Below are 20,281 nucleotides of genomic sequence, written 5' to 3' on the forward strand. Positions count from 1 at the left end.
TTGTTTCCCTCCTGCAAAATACAGTGAGTAGCACAAACACCGAGAACAGGTATGTGAAAGTGAGAGATACCCAAATAGTGTGGTGACACATACAGACCAAGTGAACACCTAACATGGATGGATGGATGGATGGATGGATGGATGGATGGATGGATGGATACACAGTTTTCTCACTCATTATGATTCAACCTCCATCAGAAAATAAACTTTTACCTAAAGAAATTGTTGAACATATATCTGAGTTATTCTAGAAATATATTGCTCTCATTCATATGCATTGTGTTAGTAACACAAATAACAATATTAATGAAAGATACACTTCTATTCATCTTTAGACAACATACTCATCTAATTACATGAAATGTTATGTTAGATATTGTCAAGGAAAACTGATTTAAGTACAAATTGCTTACAACATTAGGATAGAATAGCACTGAAGTATAACTGAATGCTACATAATGCTACATATGTACTTGGTTTTGTCATCATAAAAAGGAAAAGTATGGGATTATTAGCAAAGCAAGTTTTGTTTGCTTGTTTGTTTCAGTTTTAAATTAGAAAGTTGTAGCACCTGAATGTAATACTTAACTTTGGTTAAAGTGGAAATCAAGCACCAAGAAAATGCATTGGTATTAATTACCAGTAGCAGATGGTTTAAAACGAGGTTTTCTGGCTGGAGAAAACTTGCATCACAAGCTGCAATCTTGAAACGATCTCTGAAAGATACACGAGCTCCAGACCTATGTGACTCATGCCATGCATCACACTATAAATACTGTACTTCATTTGCTCAGAAATCTATATTCTACTTAAATATTCTCATTACCTTTCTCTCCAGTTCCCTCTACCACAGTTATGTACAACATTAGCACTTTTAAAATACCAATCATTCTTCTTTTGGAATAGTTATGTGCCAGTTGTGCATCTCGTTACCTGTAGTAAAAGTCATTGCTGTGTCTTAAAAGGATTGTATCTATTATTTAAGAGATTATATACAGTCATTTTGTGTCATAATATGGTTGTTCTTGAATGATAAAAGGGATATTATCCCACGCTCAGTAGAAAGCTGTCTCAGTTTGTGTAATGGGATAAATAGTGCTTTACTCCATCTCAGCCTCCAAATCATTCTGTGGTATAAACATTCCATGCAGGTCCAGATGCATTTCTACATTAACAGTGGCTCGGCCCAATTCTTTGAATGTTTTAGCATCCAAGATGAGTAGGAAGGGTGCTTTGTTTGGCTCAGTCACCACAACACAGGTCAAAACAACACCTGTGACATACAAGTGGAGAATTAGAAGCTCATACTGGTTACACCAAGCTGAAAACATAACACTGTCAGGAAATGAGTCTTGTTTGCTAGGAATCTGAGGATACAAACTGAAAGTGCTTACTAGATGAAGTCTGACTGGGGGAGCTGAGGAACTACTGAATGATTCTCTTCTGTTCCTTTACCTGGCCTGCCTGCAGCAAGCAAACACTGAACTGTGTCTCTGACAGTCTTGTTGGGCAACTGAGTAGTGAAGCTTGGGACACATCCTTTCAGCTATTTATCATTTGTCTTTGCAAGGAGCTGCCTCAGAACAGAACCGGATCCAGATTACAGGGAGACTTGCAATGCCACTTTGTGTTCTCATTTGTAACAGCACTGTCTTCCACAGCTCCAGCTTCTTCACTTGATAAATCTAGTTCCCAGTGGCAATCTGGAAAGTCCTAAGCATGGATTTTACTGTTTATGAATAGTGTGGGACGTTATGCAAGCTCCTTTTGCTCTGTCATTGATCTGTCTTTAGTCTGCAGGAGTAAAAATTATTGGCAATAATTCTAATTGATCTGCAGAAACATCGGCCTAACTGCCTTGTTCTGACTGACAACAATGAAACTTTTAAGACTTAATGCAAAACCCAGCTTTCAGAATGTTGTTGCTATTTTACCTTCATCTTCTTCTCTTGCACCGGGGCTGGGAACGAAGATGGGCTCTGAGGGCCAGCAGTGCTCTTCTCCCCAGTGCAGCAGTTCCTTTGTTTGGACGTTCAGTTTCGCAATCTAAGTTGTGATCAGAAAAGAAAAGTGTCAGTGACAGTGGTTGATTTTATAGAGACTATTTTAGTAGTGTTAAAAAAGGCATAGATACCACTTCATTACATTGCAATTGCATCTTCCCTTGTTGGGCGTGAAGTATTTGACAAATCCTAATAGGTGGTAAGATTTGCTTACCCTGCATCATGGCTAAATAACATCCTCCCCATACAGAGAAGAGTGCACAGCACAGCACTTTGAAGTGACTTGCCCCAAATGACTGCAGTTCTGTTGTAAAGCAGGAAACAGGATTTAAACCTTCCAATTTCTAATCCTGTGAATTATTTTCCTTTTGTTGTGACCTCAATATTCCTCAAGGCCTTCTATTGTTAATTGGGGTATATATGCCAGAACAAGGGCTATTAATAGTGATGTAAAGGTTAAACCAATGGAGCAAGAATTCCACACGGACACTGGCATTAACCAAAGGAACAGGGCACAGCTTTTCATCTCATTAATGGCTCAAGCGCCTGCCCAAACCACCTTCCACTGGGGACACACTTCCACGTAAGTTAAGTGTTTTTTCTTCACATCCAGATGCAGTTTTATTCCTTTCCCTTTTAATGTTCACTCCAAAAAATAACTCCAAACAAAAATGAAAGCATTTAAGCATTGGAGGAAGAATTTTCCCTTATATCCAAGATGACAGCAGTTTCACTGACCTAAGGATCATACATGGTTGTTGTTGTGACTGCATTCGTTAAAGAAAAACTGATGCGAATAAGCAGCAATATAAATATAAATTGCTGTCAGATTATGTTTTAAGTCAGGCAGGGATTATCTGCACTGGAAATCACAAACGTGCTTATTTGCTCAATGTCAAATGTTCTGCAATAAATTTTCTTGCATAGTGAAGAAATCCAGCTTTATTTTGTAATCAGAGGTGGTAATTATATAGAGCCAAGAGTGATCTCAATTTGCTCTCAGTACAGTAATTATAAAGTGTGAGTCTGTGTGTGCAATACTCCTTCACTAGCAGTACTTTTCACCTTAATCTGTTGGTAATTCAAAGCTGTCTCCTAAGAAGCTGCCATACACAGAGTGCCATACACATTTGCTATCCTGTTACACAGAACTAGCTCTCTAGCAAAGGAAAAAACTTTCTGAAAAATTATATATTATTTTAATAACTTCTTGTTTTAGCTGAGTTTCCTAAGGGAAAAAAAACAAACATACTTATTACAGATATGCGTCTGCCTAATGCTCTTCCTTTCTGCTACTCTCTCCTTTGTAGGTATTGGCACATGACAGAAGTTCAGTCAAATTGAGCAGAAAAGTGAGGGTCTCTGTAACTGCTGTATTCAGAAGACTGGAAATTAAAAAATGGATAAAGAAGCCTGACTTTATCCATACTTCACAAGAGAAATGATACAACTTGAGCTTACCCTTATGAGAATCCAGCCATTTCCTATTGCTTTGCATGTGGATGACTCACAAATGGGAAAAGTTTTAATAGAAACCGATTCTCTATTGAACATTACAGCATCCAATCTCAAGTCACACACCTAAAAAACCACTTGTTTGCTCTTTTTGGAGCTACACGTTTTGAACAGCTGGCAACAAAGTTCCATACCTTCAACTAGCAAAACAGGGATGTACTTCTTCCATAGTTTGGCCCGGTGGGGCTGTTTCGATTATACCAGTAAGCTAACATATGTGCTCAACTTTTAATCTCAGTGCTTTCAAGTGCTGAAGTTTATTATCACAGTACGCTGCTGCAGTGTTGTCATTTAGAAGCTTTATCAGTTTCAGTTCTGTCCTCAGAAGCCCCCCCTTTCAATTTGGATTGATGACTGCAGATGACACTGTATTTTGGGCCAGACTGAAGCATGGTCTACTTATAACTGCTTACATTTGATTTGTGTTATATATATACTGTTGCTGACTTTGTAAATGTTAGTGATACCTTTGTAGGAACAGGACTCCACTGGACTTCTGTTGCATAGACATATTTGTATTTTTTGCCATTGTAGTCATAGTTGACACGAGGCAGCTCTATTCCTAGGTAAAATAAAGCCCAAGACTTAGGAACAAAAGAAGTACAATTCTGAGCATACACTTACCTAGGCCAATTAATCTTACCCTGTGAAAAAAAATGTTGACAGCATTTCAAACATTTTATATGTTTGAATTTCTAAAAAGCCAATGATGGTATTAACAGAGCCCAATTAAGCCAAGGCAGTTTGTTCAAAACTGATAATTTTTCATTCTTGGGAATCCATTATACTGGAAATGATTAGTATCATGTCATTTGTTTCATAAACACATTACATGTGAGCTTCTGAGATATAATTGGAGGGTAACATTCTAAGAAACAACTTTCTCTTTAAGCACATCCATACCCTTTACAAATCCCTGTTATAACCCCTCATAAAATTTAAGTATCCACTCTCAGAGGTAAAACTCATAAAATACAGCACATAACTGAAGTTACCAATTTTAGACCTCAGTACAGGTAGATTTACAAGCCACATTAATAGCTGTAAGATCAGGCTTGGGACCCCAGAGCAATATAAAACTGATATAACTGATTTAAAAGATATCATGCTTGATGAATACGTATCCAGGTGACAGCAACCCCTTCCTCAGAGTGCTAGGATGTTCACCTTTCGGAGGGATGCTGTTTGGGAATCAGGATCTACCTGACCTAGGAGATCTTTTGCAATCCTTTTAAAAAGCTGTGCAGATCTCCAGTAAGCAGGCACAGATCTATCTGTCACTTGCAAAGTGAAGCTCTCTGTCTTTGACACAGTGGTATTTTGAACTTTCTAAATATAACTGTTTCTAGAACTGGGGTACCATTATAAGTCACAACAATTCACTTATTCCCTAGCTTAGCAACTCAGCTTCTAAATACTGCCTCTGAATCATTCCTGAGCAGGTTCAGGGTCTTATATTAATGGATGGACTCCAAGGAGTGAAATAAGAAAGATATTGTCCATATTATGCAAAACATATCAATTAAAGCTTTTGTTACTTTCAGCTTTATAAAGATCTGACATACAGCTGCTAGGCATTGTTAGAATACAGCTAAGTGTAAGTGTGTAAAAGAACACATCTGAGATCTGTGTAACAGACATTTCTTACCTTCACATAATATTTCAGGTTGGCAATAGATGCTGCCATCTTTTTCTTTTACAGCAGTCGCAGAAGTTGGAAGTTTGACTAAATTAGAACCTACTTCTGCATCCTGAAAGAGAGGTATGCTGAAAATGTAATGTGTTTCTAATTTAGAACTTTCATCAGGTTTGATATGAACAGGGACAAATTTGGGATTAACACAGATATTCCAGGTTCATGAAGTTCCTCCATTTATCCTGTAACATTAGATTCTGACCTTCTCTTTAGAAATCTGATTATACTCAGAGGGCTTGAATGTATCATTGTGTAACTGCTTTGAATCACAGTGAGCATTTAGAAAGGTTTAGAGAGATATGGCTGTGTTCCAGAAGCACAATAAATAGATGATACAGTTTGTGTATTTAATTAATAGAGATAGGCTTTAAAATGTTAGGGATAAAATTCACACTAAAAATCACCAAAGTTAAGGTGTGTTCTTGTTTTTAATATACTACAGCTGAATCTTTAACACTGCAGCATAGGTAGGATAGTTGAGATCCAACACATCCTTTGCCCTTGCCACATAAGTTTTCGAGACACGAAAAGCCAGCAAGATTCTGGGATGTAGGAGGAAAAAGCATTATCCGTTCCAAAGGAATCAAGCAGAAACTTGCCCAAGTTGCTGGCCAGTATATAATCTTTGCTGCAAACAATGCTGTAAAATGATGTTTTAAATTATATTGAAAGATAAGATCATTCCTCATGCTAGTAAATCTTGCACTTAACTGAAATCTTCTCATTTTAATAAAGCTATTGCAACAGTGGGGAGTGTGAATATATTTTATATAGGCTTCCAGTAAAGTGAAAAAATCATATTGTGCAAAATCTCACGAATACCTTTCTAACCAACGTCAAGTTGATATATCTGCTCATATTTTACAGCATCTTACAAATAATTGCACTGTTAAGGAAATGATACATGCTCAACAACCCTCCATAAATCTCCATAAATGCTGGTATCAGAACCTTCACCCACGTAACAGTAGGTCCAACTGCTCATTGCCATTTCTCACAACACATACGAGAAACAAAACTCCTGAACACTTTGTGAATATGTTATTTTTAAAGAACTAAAAATTTGCACAAGAGGGCTGGCAGCTGCTCATCCACCCACTTTCCTAATTGATCATTTGACATTACTGAACAAAGAGAGGTTTAAAAAGCCCTTTTCTTCCTACCTTGTCATACTGCAGAGGCACAACAAACCGCTTGCAGGTTGGGATGGAGGTAAGCTTGTTGTTGTCTTCAAAGTCTTTGTTCAGTTTTTTCAAGTAAAACATATCATACAAGCTATTGTCTTTGTAGGCAACGATATCAAAAACAACATGGCCATCTTCTTCATAAGCATTGATGTGGTGATAAAGCACCATAGCATCAGTGTAAAACTTGGTGGATACCTCTTTTTTTGTCTTTCTGTCTACAAAGTGAAACCACGTCTGAAAGACAGCGAACATTACGTAAAGCCAGTAATGATCAGCAAACAGTTACATAGGAAATTATTTTTCTAAGATAGCCATCTACATTCTAAACCACTGCCTGTTTCTACTGAAGCATATTACAAATTCAGGATTTGCTGCTAGGAGGTGAGACATTCCAATCTTGAGACCAAAAAAATGCAGTAGAAAATGAGTGTGGAAGTGCTCCAAACTCATGTCACTGTTGCACATTGCTGTTTGGGCCAAGCTGAAGGTAGAAGTTTTCCAGTAAACCTGGAAAATCCCCTGGCCTATTTTTAATTTACATAACTCTGCCCTAGCATCGAGTCTCTGTCTTCTTCTGTGACGGTGCCCTCTTCTCCAGCACTTTCCCCAAGTTGTGGGTCACAAAATATTGCCTCAACAAAACAGACTGTCCTTTTGTTGAATTCAGGCTTTTCCACCAATCCGTCTCTACTTAATCTGATGAAACGGATCTAGAACAGATTTCATCCACACTGTACAGCATTTTGTATGGAGCAGGAGCAGCTGCACATGCCTGGGATGTTAGAGCAGTTTTATTTTCTCTTCTTGCACACATTTTGACTATGCCAAACTGTCACTTCAGCATCAGTATTTGTGAAATTTCTGGAGATGGGAGATAATATTTAAAAAATACAACATTAGTTTGAAAAAAGTGCAACATGACAGTAAGAGCTTTTAAAGAAAGTGTTATTACTGAAATTAATGAACTTGACAAAAAACAGAGCAGCAACAGTAACAACAGGTTACTGGCCTGGCTGACTCCATTGCTCAGCATCAGATAGAATACCTTATCCTCCTTATGAAAGGCAAGGCAGGAAGCCCAGTTCACACCTCGGATGTAGGCAGTAGCCAGTTTGACAATATCCAGCTTGAATGGCTGTTCTATGAACACAATATAATTCTCTGTCATTCCAAAGCTGTGGTAGTAACTTGGTTGGAGCAGGGAGCGAGAAGGGATGGAGCATACTACTTCTGTGTGTTTAAAACTAGATTTCTTCTTTTCTGTCTCTGAACAGAAATAAGAAAAAGTAAAATTACATTTATAAAATCTTGTGTTTTCACCCCTTAACCTTAGAAGAAAAGAAAATGTTGACAAGTTTCTAAGAAATACTGCTAAAAGCCATATCTTACCTGGTACAGAGGAGGGGATCTTAAAGAGAAGATATTTCGTTCTCCCTTTATCAACAATTGAAGTACCCATGTTGAGAATATTTCCAGCACTGTCGTAGTGCGGGTGAGCAGTTGCCAAGTTTACAGCTACGTATTTGCTGTAGTCTACCTGGAAGATGATACAGTAGGAGAATTTAGAGATGTGTAAGTACATTAAAATTGATCATAGCTAACGGCACAAATCCACCCGCCCTTCTGCACTGGTAGCCTTATACTGGTGCCCCCCAGAGGTCTTGAAAATTCATCATTTAAGTCACATAACTCATGCAGGTTCTCAAATAATTTCCTAATTTGAGGCTAAACAAACTACAGAAACTGAATTCACCCCTCTGTTGCAGCCACACAATACAGCAGGGTGGTTGGCTAAAGGCATTACTCTGAAAATGCCCATTTCATTCTGAGAGCAGTTATTTAACAGGGCAATGAGTCTAACAGTTTTCTGGAACAAAATTATTTCTATTCAATTTAAGGAAATTGTACTCAAACCATAGTGTACGACAGGAAAAAATCAATATTCAGTATGTCCACATTTGCTTTTAATAATTAAGTAATAGCTTGCATAAGGCACTTGAAAAGTCATCAAATAAATAACCTACCAAACTGTTAATTACGTAAATCACTTCAGAACTACAGATGCATTATAATGGAAATCATCCAAAATAATCACGTCATAAGCACGATATGTGGAATTATGCCTGAAGCCTCACTACGCTGTGTACAGCTGTACAATTGCCCAAAGCCCCACTTTTCTCTAAACTGCTCGTGATTTTCTTTTGAACTCTTGAGTTCTTATGTGAACAGTTCTTACATGAATCTTCACCATTTCATTTTACCACAATTTTGAAAAAGTCTACTCTGCTAGCCTGGACATAGGAGGAAATACATCTTCCCAATTTTGAGTACTGCAGATTTAACTTGCAGGCAGGGAACCAGAACGACACACAGACATTTATACCTTTTCTAGTGTCTCCAGAGTCTGTGGATCAATTTTTCTGATGAAGTTAGTCTCACTGGTAGCATAATAATCATCCCCACTTTTCATAATGTTGATCAGGCAGTTGTCCGTGAACTCAGGAATGGTGTGAGATAAGTATGAGAATGCCCTGAGGGGAGGGAAATGTCATATTAGAAAGAAAAGAAAGCACTTGCCTGTTCAAAACTACAACAAAATCTACTTGCACTGGTGAATAAAACAGACAACACTACTGACAAAGTGGAATTATAATGTTTGCCTTAGACTAATGCACAGAGCATACGGTACCGGGTATCACTCCTGACCTTATCACTATGTGGAAATTGTAAATTTACAAAACAAAATTCGTATTTGTATATATCTGTCAAGAGTAAACAGAAAAGACAGCCGTGCTGGAGAGAGAGAGAGATAGCAGCACCCTGTTGGGGAAAGCATTGCTTACTTGGCAAATATGTTTTTGCATGGATCTGGATAAGCCATGGTTCCAAACTCGGACACCACAATTCGGTTTGCTTCTATATTGCAGCTGTATGTGTCACTTCGGAGGTACTTACTTCTGTAGTAAACTTCACCTGACAAAGGCCAAATGGACTTCAATCACATTTCATGCTAAGTTTTTTAGAAAACTGGCACAAAGATAGAGAAAGAATCTGTTAAGCAGATGTCCTTTAGCAAAGAAAAGTTTGCAATGGATCAGGCTGTCTAAATCCCTGCTATGGAAAGCAATCTCAGCTGTCTAGATGTCTAGAGGAACCAAGGATTGTTCTTGTGGCTGCTGAGATCAGCAACAATTTCATTACCTTCCTCAATTACCATCAAACTTGGACAATAGTTGGGTCTAGGGTGAAGAAAGAATGGACTTGGATAAATTCTTCCAGTAAACCAAAGGAATCAGTGTAAAAATGATTAATTATGCAGCAATGTGTGGGTGGTGGTAAATCTCTAGTACTGGCAAAACTTACACTTTGCTATTGATGTCAGAGTAGCACACTGCTTGAAGGAACCAACTTCGGCACTAACTGATCTAATGCACTGATATACTTGACCTAGCTGAGCTCTGTTTGCATCAGGGAGGTAAAACAAGTAGCAATTTAAAAAACACTGCTCATTACTTTAAGTTATTTTTTGGTGATGTAGACCTGGTCAGGCTAGGAGACCCCGCAGCTGCACCAAAAGCCTCAAGTTACAGAAATGAAAACTAAAAAGGAATGGAGAACAGCAAGGGTGATCTCAGTTCTTTTACAGAACTGTACTTTTTGTGGGAAGAATAGATGTAAAACATCCTGCCTCACACTGAAAAGTACTGAAGCAACAGAAAACGCTTTCACTTCAATGTTTATGAAAAATGGCCCTCTTGGTGCGTGTGGAAAGCAAATGCTGCCCTGCGGTGACCTGCTTAGAGCTGGCTGCACGCCATCCCACAGTGCAGACAGCGTTGAACTTTGGCTCTTCAGAAAGAAGGACAACATAATCTGCCCTGGAGAACAGCCCTGGAGAGACACCTCAGCTGCTGTTATGGAGATTGAGGTGTGAGTGTGCGTTTGGAGACACTTTACTGTAAGTGTGTTATCATTTCAGACACTCCGTTCTGCAGACAAGAGGCAGAAATTGGCCCTTGCTCACACTGAGTGGCTGAAACAACTTTTAGCCTCAGTTATCACAGCCAAAGAACTGTGGTTTTGCTTACATGACTTTGTGAAGTTGGTCTTAAAACACGTAATTGTTCCAGAGATAGGACTGCCCACTGAACCATCACAACAGTTTCTTCTCCATCTCCATTTATGTCAGGAGGGAAGGGCTGTAACTGGAGGACACAGCTACATCTGAGATCCTGGCATCAAGAAGCAGTCCCTCCAGAGCTCAGTGTTGTGACTGGGCACCTAACACACACAAACCAGAGCAGTGCCAGAATCGGAAACACAGGCTCTCCTCACTGATGTGTGCACAGCCCTCTCTCACAAAGAACTTACAAGGAACAGCTCACCTGCTCTGACTGCTGGCTGTGACAGACTCACCAGCACACAGCGCCTACATGGCTGTTTTTTTGCAGGGTTATAGCCAGACACCTGCAATGTCTGGTTATACAATTAATGCTAATCTAACTCGGAACAGAATTGGCAACACCAATGTTTGGTTTGTTTATCTTTCTGTGATCTGACGTGCAGTAACTTACCGTTTTTAAATGTGAAGCTGTGCAGCAGAGCCAAGCCATCGAACCAGTGGTTGTATTTAGTGTCCCCTATTGTATGCATCCCTGGGCCGTTTCGGAGAAGTACTCCTTGCAACCAAGTGGGCAACTGACCTGAGAACAAAAGGAGCATTCCAGTATTCATTCCTTTAGGAAAGGAGCATGCTGCAGGACAATTTTACTAAGGGCATAGGCTTCATAGACAGATGGGTTGTGAATGCAAGTCCACATCTGTAGTAGCAAATAATTATGCCTCCGTTTCGGATAACTAAAGCACAACCTGCTAAAAAATGTTGCTAGTAATATTCTGCATAAATGTTGTGATACGACATCATCACTTGAGTAAAAGACTGCTGGAAATTGCTTAAAGCCAGGAAGAAAATAGAGTTGGGCCTTTTCTTCCTTGCACTCAGTTTTTAAAGATCTGTGTTTAATCCTTTTTACTCATGCCAGGAAAAGCTAGAGCTTCTCAGAAATCAACATATTTTATAGGATGTGTGACTTGTACTGGTCTTCATTACATCAACTGAAGTGTCAGAGTTAAAATTTTTTATCTATATATTTAGATGTCTCTAGATATTATCTATCTATCCATCTATAAATAGGCATGCGTCTCTTTATACAGATGTCTAATAGGGAGATATATTCCCTAAATGAGAAGAAAGATGCTCAAGGAATTCCAGGACAGGAATAATGGGGAAAAAAGAAAGGTAGTCTTTTGTTTAAGGCACCGTAGACTTGATGCAACTTCTGAATCTTCTGGTGTAATTCATTGTAATTTCTGACACAGTTGCAGTATAAAAGTCATAGAGAAAATTGACATACTTTGAAGTTTTCAGATGAAAGTTCATGTAAGTGGGAATTAAGAACATCTGCAAATCACAATAGGTATCAGTCAGCATTTTTAAGTGCTTAAACAGCTTTACAGATCTGGACTGCATCTCTTTTTTGCCTCGTGCTTTTAACTACAGTGAAAATAATAAAGATTTTCTGTACTACATGAGGACACAAGAATGACAGCAAAATCTCCAAATATTTGGAAGAGTACGAGCTGTCACAGCCGTGGAGGATGGGATGTTCATGTGGCTGTACAGTCTTTAGGACAACAAGAGTTTTATGTCTGATGTTGGCGTTGAGGGGTCATATTTACAGTGCACATATTGAGTAACAAGGAGACAGTTCACGGGCAGGACGCAGGGGTTGCTAAACATGTGAAGAGGTCAGAGTCCTCTTTAATTTTCACTACGGGTAAATACTGAATGACCATTACCACTGAAGTAATATATTAATTTAATTTACTCAACTGTTCAGTTTTTGTTCAAATAAACCATTCCATAACACAGATAAGTTGTAGTAAAAGTTGTTGCTTGCAAACAAATTCATATATTTCAATACTAAGCTTTTATTTTGGGTGACAAACATCTGAAAGGCATAAAATCACCTCCAATTTAAACAAGGCACGTTGAAACAAAATCTTTTTCAATTCAGCCACCAAGCTGAACAACAACAACATAGCCATATGTACCTGATATGACCTACCTGGGAACTGACTTTAAAACTGTCTTAGATGCCTGCTATATGCATATGTACTGGAAAGAGGTACTCAACAACAAACCTCTCCTGTAGCTGTAGCAAAAATCTCTTTAAGTCCCTCTTCTTCAAGGTGAAAAAAGCAGAAAAAAAGGCTAAATTGATCAAGTCTTCGTACCTAGAAAGCCACTTCAGGCTATCTCACTGGAGTATACTCTGCATTTTTTGCTAGAATGCCTTCACGTAAAAGTACCTTCTGTACCCTAGAGAGGGTAGTGAAGGGTTACGGAGAGGAGAAAACGAAAGTCTGTACGGAACCATGGGGGAGGGAGTGCCACCAGATTAAATGCTGAGATTTTGTCCCTCACCACCAACTTCAGTGAATCCTGTTCAGACAGACTTTCTGAAAAAGCACGTAGAAATACCCATTAAATGAGAAAAATCCCACGGTCAGGGGCACAAATAAGGTCTGAGCTCAGTCCTTTAAACAAAACTCACTGACGTTTCTCACTTCCCGTTTCCCTTTTCTGCGTTGCTTTGAGAGAGCAAGTGTTTCAATGTTTTATATACTTGAAAACACAGGAGTTTGTCATTCACTTACCTTGCACCTCAGCTTTTATGGGCTCTGGATGTTCTTCTTTGTTTCTGCTAAATATTGTCTCCATTGCTCACGTAACCAAACAGTTCCTGCGTCCTCGACCCAGCTGCTCCTGCAGGCGTAGCGGTTCCCTCCTCTCTGGGCTAAGAACAGCTCTTTCCTGTTACATAGAAGGATGAGGTTAAAGTGCAACTCGAGCTAATGGCTGCTGGCTTATAGATCGACAACTTATAACAGTTGATCTTTAATCCCTAACACATACACAATAATTCTCGCACATTCCTTTAACTCTTTCACTAGTTTGATGTTAGAGGAGCACAGCTCACCTGTTTGCTCTGTGTGAAGATAGCTCAAGCAGCCAGGCACACCAAAGGTAAAAGGAAACTGAAATATCACCTTCAGCATTGCAGGGAAAATCGGAGCTGTTTGTAGGGGTGCCTGCCCTGCTTGGCAGGAGCAGAGAGAAAAACAGAAGAAAGCTCTACCCACTGTTCTGAATTTGTCTTGTTGGGAGTGATAGACAATGGAGTGTCATCGGTTTCTCTCCATTCTGCCAAATTTAACCTGGGCTATTCTATTAACTCACAAAATATCGCTGCTGAACAACTATGAGGTTTTTTTCTTTAAGTACAAACAGTTCCAGAGCAAACTGAGCAGCACACCTTTGAATTAAACACCTGTTTACAAACAGACACTATTATACATTCTCCCATATGTGACCTGATTCCACCTGGTTATCAGCTCCTTGAAGTCTCTGCGAAAGTATGGCAGGAATAATTAAGAAGAAGGGGGATTTTTAACTTCATGCATTTCTTTCAAGATAAGGTACTTAACTGAGTTCAATGTTGTTAATTTTAAAATCCTCTAGGAAAAGAATTATTTCAATATAAAGCATGTGATTGCAGAGGAAATCACAGGCTCCATTGAACATGAAGGATAAAAAGATTCTTTGCACAATCATATATTATGCAATTTTATATGAGGTTACCCTAAAATCCGATTTTTTTTCCTGCTAAATCACTGTTGTTCCCAAAATGTTTGAACATCCATTCCTAAGTCTAATAGATCACTTATAAATATCCACACTCGCTGTATTGAAAACACTATTTGTGCCACAGGTGACTGCTCAGACTCCTGTTATACACACACATTGCTCTTCTCATCCTTACCCCATGTCTGCTGATTTATCTTTACCTTGAGAAGTCACCAGGACAGCATGCCTTTGTCTCCATTTGGAAAGCACTGATGGAAACAAGTGATAAAAAAATCAGAACTGCTAACTGTGCAATTTTCCTCTTTTTACACTATTGTATTAACATCCAAGTATTTATTTACAATTATAATGTGTAACCGCTGGAGGAAGGGGGTGTGGATGAGGTGACTTCTCTAATTTCATTGTTTCACAGTGTTCCTTCTCCCTTTGCAAAGATGTGTTTGATGGGAGAGCGTGGTGGAGGTTACAGAAGTCCATGTTCTAGAGAGCATAGAAACCTTTTCCACTTCTCCTTATTCTTCTCATCTATTTTGAACAAGAACAAAGAAGTTCAGTTCAACTATCAGAAGTTCAGTTCAACTTCCCTTAGAGCTGAAGTTCTTCGTCAGCATGAAGTTGCACATCCTTATGATGAATCTGAGACTGTTTCCTATTAATATTTCCATGTCTGCATTTTGGTTTTGGCTCAAAACTCCTATACAGAACAACAGAAAGAGATTAGAAAGGGAGCTGCTGCCTTTAGTGGGCCTATAGAACTAGAAGCCCTCCTGGATTTTGGAGAGACTGCCTATCTCTGATGTTGGGCTTATCAGACACATGATAACTCACACACCCAATATTTTCCAGACCATCATAACTGTGGGCAGACTGTGCTGTCTGCATGAAGAACAGATGGTTTTCTGTAGTGTGAGATTTTCGGCATGTTGCTGAAGCTGCTTAATGGAATAGTCTGCACTGAAGGAAAGAAGTGAGAAGAGGGCAGTGCTTACTTTCTGGCTGTATAAATAGTTGAACATTTGTACAGCTCAAATTGTTAGTTAATTAAGCTTCTTTTATAACAATAATGTAATTGCCACGTGTCTACCTTTGTACTTTTGGTTTGCTTACACAAGAAGCAAATCAGTGCCTTTTGAATCAGGGAGAGACCAATCCTATTCCTTATCTTGATATTGAAATGGAAGTACTTATTCAATTTACTTTAATCACTACCTTTCCATTATAAAATTCAGATTATAGTTAGAGCCCATTTACAAAGATCAAATTACCTGACTACATCTTTAGGCTGTCCTAAGAACTTCCAACTAATAACTGTTATCTATTATTACCAAATAAAGGCTCCAGCAGTAAAGCTGATAGGAACTTAGGGCTGCTCTTGCTGAAATCATACTGGCTGCTATCTCACTGTACCAGGAGATGTAAGCTCCAACATTCATCTCTGTTAAATATTCTCTTATTGACATCATCTCATTTCAAAAGATGTATGGCCAGCACCACTGAGGAATAATCCTCTTGTACTGTCGAAGTCCAATTGCAGTTAATATCGTTTGTGTCAAACAACAGTAGTTTCCATACATTGTTCAGACTGGGCTTTGTTTGGATCAAACTAATTATTTTTACTGGTTTTGGTGATTTTTTTGGTGAAACTTCAATACATTTTGTAATAAATAAAACATTTTTTTTTTACAATAGCATGTACAAATATTACCAGAAAGACTGATTTAATCATTCAGATAAGAACATTCTGTAACTGAGCATTAAGACTCTTCAAGCACTGAGGCACAGAACTGCTGCCACAACCACACTCGTACCTAACCAGATTGAGCTCACTCACTTATTATAATGCTCAAATATTCAAATGCCCAAACATTTAAATGTGAGACATTCAAATAAGTAAAATATCACAATACCCACGTAAACTTCCTCATCATGAGGCTTTCATGACCCTACCTGCACTTATCATCATCCCAAGACTACCTACAAGTTTCGTTATTTAAGGACACAGTTAAGCAATCTACACTCAGATGTCACCTGACTAAAACAAGAACGTAAAAATACATGTAAAAAGCTTTTTACTTGTTCAGCAACATGTTCTCAAGTGGGCCAATTGCCAGTGTGGAGGACAGCATTTTCATCTTTGACTGAAGCTGTAAAAATAGTGTTACAGGCATCCAAATTGAGAAATGTTAATGTTGCTGCACACTGTCCTACCTTTAACCTACTGCACATCTTTGGGACAACATCAAATCAAAAGTGAGAAAGAACTGGTTTCTGGTTTCAGTCAGGTGGCATTTGAGTGCAGGCTGCTTAACACTGTCCCAAACAGCCTCTGGGACCTCTTCTCAACACGGGGACTGTGGGGCTGATCTCTTTGGTAAGGTTCTTTGAAATCTGCTGATGAGAAATGAAAATGTGTAACACAGCTTTTTTTCCATGTTCTTGTCCAATAAGCTCGGAAATATTTCGTGTCAAGATGGAGCAAAACAAACAGAAGATGGACGTAGGACTGCCTCAGAAATCTCTTGTGCTCACAGAAATCTGAAGAGATTGCAGAGATATGAGTGAAGTTGCAATGGCTGTAATTTATATCTAAGCCATTTTTTTGCCTGCTAAGTATATGTACTAGGAAAAGTTCAGCCTGTTTGTATCTACCAGTGTTAATGTTTTACCCAGATAGGGTGCCTTTAATCACTATTTCTTGCATTAACACACACATCTAAATTGTGCCACTTATGATAGTAAGAACACATGAGATGTCAGCAGATGTTTCAGATAGCTCTGCTACTTTATATGTGAATTCAAGTCTAACCTTAGCTATCAATAGCCCAGCCTGATTAATGTTCTTACGTGGCACACGTTTACTCTTCTTCCCAATAGTCCAGATTCTGCTGTGGACAGCAATAAAACATAGGAGCTATATGTGAGAGGGGGAGGTATACATGCATCAACTGCATGGCAAGCTAGGAAGTCGAGCTACTAGCCCTAAGGTAGCAGTACATGCTTCTATATGGACACTTCTCAGAAGACCTCCAGGAACTTATCCAGACAACAACTATGCCAGAAGGTAAGCATACACATCCTGTAAACACAAATTATGTCCAACTCAGCAGCTCCTGAATGTAGTCCAGCTTATCTGCACTCTGACCCTATCCTTCCAGGTATGCATCTAAATTAATTATTGCACCCTATAAAGATAAGAATTATTTTCTGTTTTTCTTAACCAGATAAGATCACAATTGGCAAGACTCACTGGGAAGTTCACTGTTACCACATGGAAAATTAGACATTAGAACCACAGCAAAAACAAATCCCTTTGATTCAGCAAACAAATCAGGACACCCAGCCCAGAGATCAGCAAGGAAGGAGGCCTGACTGTGACCCACCTTCTAAAAGCAGTTGATAGATGGACTCTTCCAAAGCACTCTGCGGATATGGAAGATCTATGTGTCCATAAGTACTTTTCTCCATACCTTTCCAGGCAGTCTGTTCCATACTCATTACTTCCTTCTTGGGTAATAATGAAACAGACCTTTTCAAGAAGCAGTTTGGCACACGGTGGAAGTGCATATGACACACAGTCTAAACTTAAGATAGTGATACCTGAAAATCATCTTTTTTTCCTACCTAAATGGCAGGGTAATGTAAAATGGTTTTCCATTTATATGATGTTCACAGAACAGAGATACATTTCTATTTCAGATAAAATCTATACATTACACCCAGTAATATTCAGGAATGTAAAGATGGGATGTCCTATAGAGAGTAAACTTGCTCCTCCTTCAGGCAAATGAACGATGGCCAAAACGAAGAAGGGTGTGATTTATCCTTTCTTACTGGCAGCTCTTCACTTCCTTAACTCTTCCAATCTAATTCTTTCTGGCCTGTGGGGGAGGATTGTCAGGCTGTCTTGCTGGGCTGCCGTGGTCCTTTGAAGCGCAGGATGATGTGAGGCTGCACTGGGGTACAAATCAGGACCACCACAAAGTCAGTGTGGACACCACACCTCTCCTTGTCTGTGCACCAACAGCACAGTGAGACTCTGGAGCTCATTTTCCTCAGAAAATCCCAGGGCTCCCTGTAACATTTCTGTGGAACATGAAAGACTTATTCCAGCATATGCAACAGAGCTCATAAACAAAGGAGTTATGTACAGCTTTATCACAGCTTGGAGTGAGGGTGTAAAAAGATTGAGAAAGCTTTGTCATTAATTTCTAGTCAAAGCTTGCAAAACACAACTGTTTTGTAAGCCTTATATTTGCTGGACAGTGTTTTAGTTGGAGCTGCTGGTATGTAATATGTGCTATAAAGGTACACAGCCTTTCAGGTGGACAGCTACAACTGAACAGAGATGAACAAATCTCAGCAAGATGGGAAACTTCCACAGGGACTTCTGACATTAAGAAAACTCTTTTTAAAAACGTACTTCTGTTGAAGCAGAATGCAAACAGCGTGTTTCCTACAATATGAAAAAATCCAGGAGCAACGTTTATATGAAATAAAGTCATTTTTTAGTTAGGAGTGAAAAAGGCTTTTAGGATTTTTTTTCCTGAGGACCCTAGTTGCTAATTTTGATGCTGTTAACAGATTTTTTCTTCTTTGTAAAAGCTTTTCTCTTCTTTGTGGTAAGCAAAATAAATGGCCAGACTGATTTAATGACACTAAAATGCATGAAACCAAGAAACTGCAAAAGAGAGAAAACTATCTTTCTTCCATTCCCCATCTGCTGCAGGCAGTTGAGGAGTCATTTACTGCTACTGTAGGTTAGGAAAAAAAAATCATCAAGCTGTAGAAATTGCTAACAGTATGTTACTTGAAGAGCTTGGCTTTATTTGTAGATATTTCCAAGCATTGCTTGTCCTTTCTGAGGCCTGTTTCAAAATCCATCAAAGTCAGAGACAAGATTTCCATTAACTTCAATTACTTTGGAGCAGATCCACAGGGGACAGCCTGTGGCACCTCTGGCATTTGTAGCAGTGTGTTCATGTATTCAAGTTTTCAGTTGCAGAGTCAGAACTGGATGATGCTACAGAATTAATCCATCACACATGTGAGTCAGTGGCACTTACCGGCAGTGCGGTCTGTATCACCGAGTCTGACACATTTAAGGACAGTCTCCTTCTTCATCCTTACATTTCTCACCTATGAGACCAAAACAGAAGGGCTATCTGTCAGCTTCTCCAAAGACAGGCAAGTCAGCATGGCCCAAGGAAAAGCAAGGACTCTAAAAGGGAATGTCATGAAAACGTGCAGTGACATATTTCTCTTCTCTCCCAGGAAAAGGGATGATGTGGACAGTGACTGGGCCAGATACATCAGACAATTGGAGTATGGAGTGGCCATCTCAGAGGTGGGAATCCCAGACTGAATATTCCATTCTCATCCACCACAACAGCCTTCTTTATCAATCAGAGATTAATGTGGGATCTGGAGCAAGGGTTCCATAGCTGAGACAAATCTCAGTTTTCAATTGCAGTGGGAGAGGGGGCATCTCCCACGAAAGCTCAGTGATTATCCCTCCCCTGCATTACATTTTCTTTCCCTTTCCTCTCCTATTGTCTCATCCATTAAACACTTTCCCGCAAACTTTCTCTTGAAAACCCTGACCATAATCCTGCTTTATCCAGCTGAGAAAGGTGACTGGAGTAAAGGTCGAGAAAGGTCTTCAGGCTAAAGACCTGAAACTTAAACATTTCTTGGATACAGTGCGCACACATTACTCTGCAAGAAAGCTGTAAGAGATAGAGCTGACTGGCACACTGCGATCGGTGCATTGCTTTTAGGGTGACAGTGTAATGCAAATGGTATTTTTGCAATGTGGGAATTCAGAGATCACTGCTTCCTGCACCTCTGTTATGTAGCTCCTGAGTCCAAATATAAGCGTGTGTTCTTTCACTGTCAGGCTATCATGGTATAAACTAATGTTAAGAGCATCAAATTCAGTGGAGCTGATACCAAGGACAGAAGGATCACAGTAGCTACAGATCCTTATTTGTGCTGTGTTTCTGCTAATCCAGTGGCTTTATAAATCCAATGGGTATCTTTTGTAAGGAAGTTCAGAAGCACTGAGGAATTTCAGCTCTTAAATGTTGCTGAGCTGGCTTCACAAAGTCCATCAGCAGTCGGTGCAGCGTCCACATAAGGCTCCCAACTAGCTTTGGTGATAAAGGCAGTA

At 39.2% G+C, this 20,281-nt stretch overlaps 2 protein-coding genes across 2 annotated transcripts in view; one reads left to right on the forward strand and one right to left on the reverse strand.

Moving 5' to 3' along the window:
• Positions 1 to 1,100: 1,100 nt before the first annotated feature.
• BCO1 (beta-carotene oxygenase 1) lies at positions 1,101 to 13,185 on the reverse strand (the record flags this gene model as incomplete). The annotated part of the gene is made up of 11 exons (XM_079541388.1): positions 1,101 to 1,273; positions 1,935 to 2,046; positions 3,986 to 4,080; positions 5,167 to 5,269; positions 6,378 to 6,635; positions 7,447 to 7,667; positions 7,791 to 7,938; positions 8,785 to 8,932; positions 9,245 to 9,374; positions 10,976 to 11,104; positions 13,122 to 13,185. The coding sequence occupies 11 exons, from the start codon at positions 13,183 to 13,185 to the stop codon at positions 1,101 to 1,103; spliced, it is 1,581 nt and encodes a 526-aa protein (XP_079397514.1).
• Positions 13,186 to 17,048: 3,863 nt separating this feature from the next.
• LOC306950899 (polycystin-1-like protein 2) overlaps positions 17,049 to 20,281 on the forward strand; it is a gene marked incomplete at both ends in the record, with an annotated part of 38,426 nt that continues 35,193 nt past the window's right edge. The window contains 2 exons of the mRNA XM_079541297.1: positions 17,049 to 17,173; positions 19,384 to 19,456. Coding sequence (XP_079397423.1) covers positions 17,049 to 17,173; positions 19,384 to 19,456 — 198 coding nt within the window. The remainder of the gene's footprint in view (positions 17,174 to 19,383; positions 19,457 to 20,281) is intronic.

This window comes from Tetrao urogallus (assembly GCF_951394365.1).
Source record: "Tetrao urogallus genome assembly, chromosome: 12".
NCBI lineage: Eukaryota > Metazoa > Chordata > Aves > Galliformes > Phasianidae > Tetrao > Tetrao urogallus.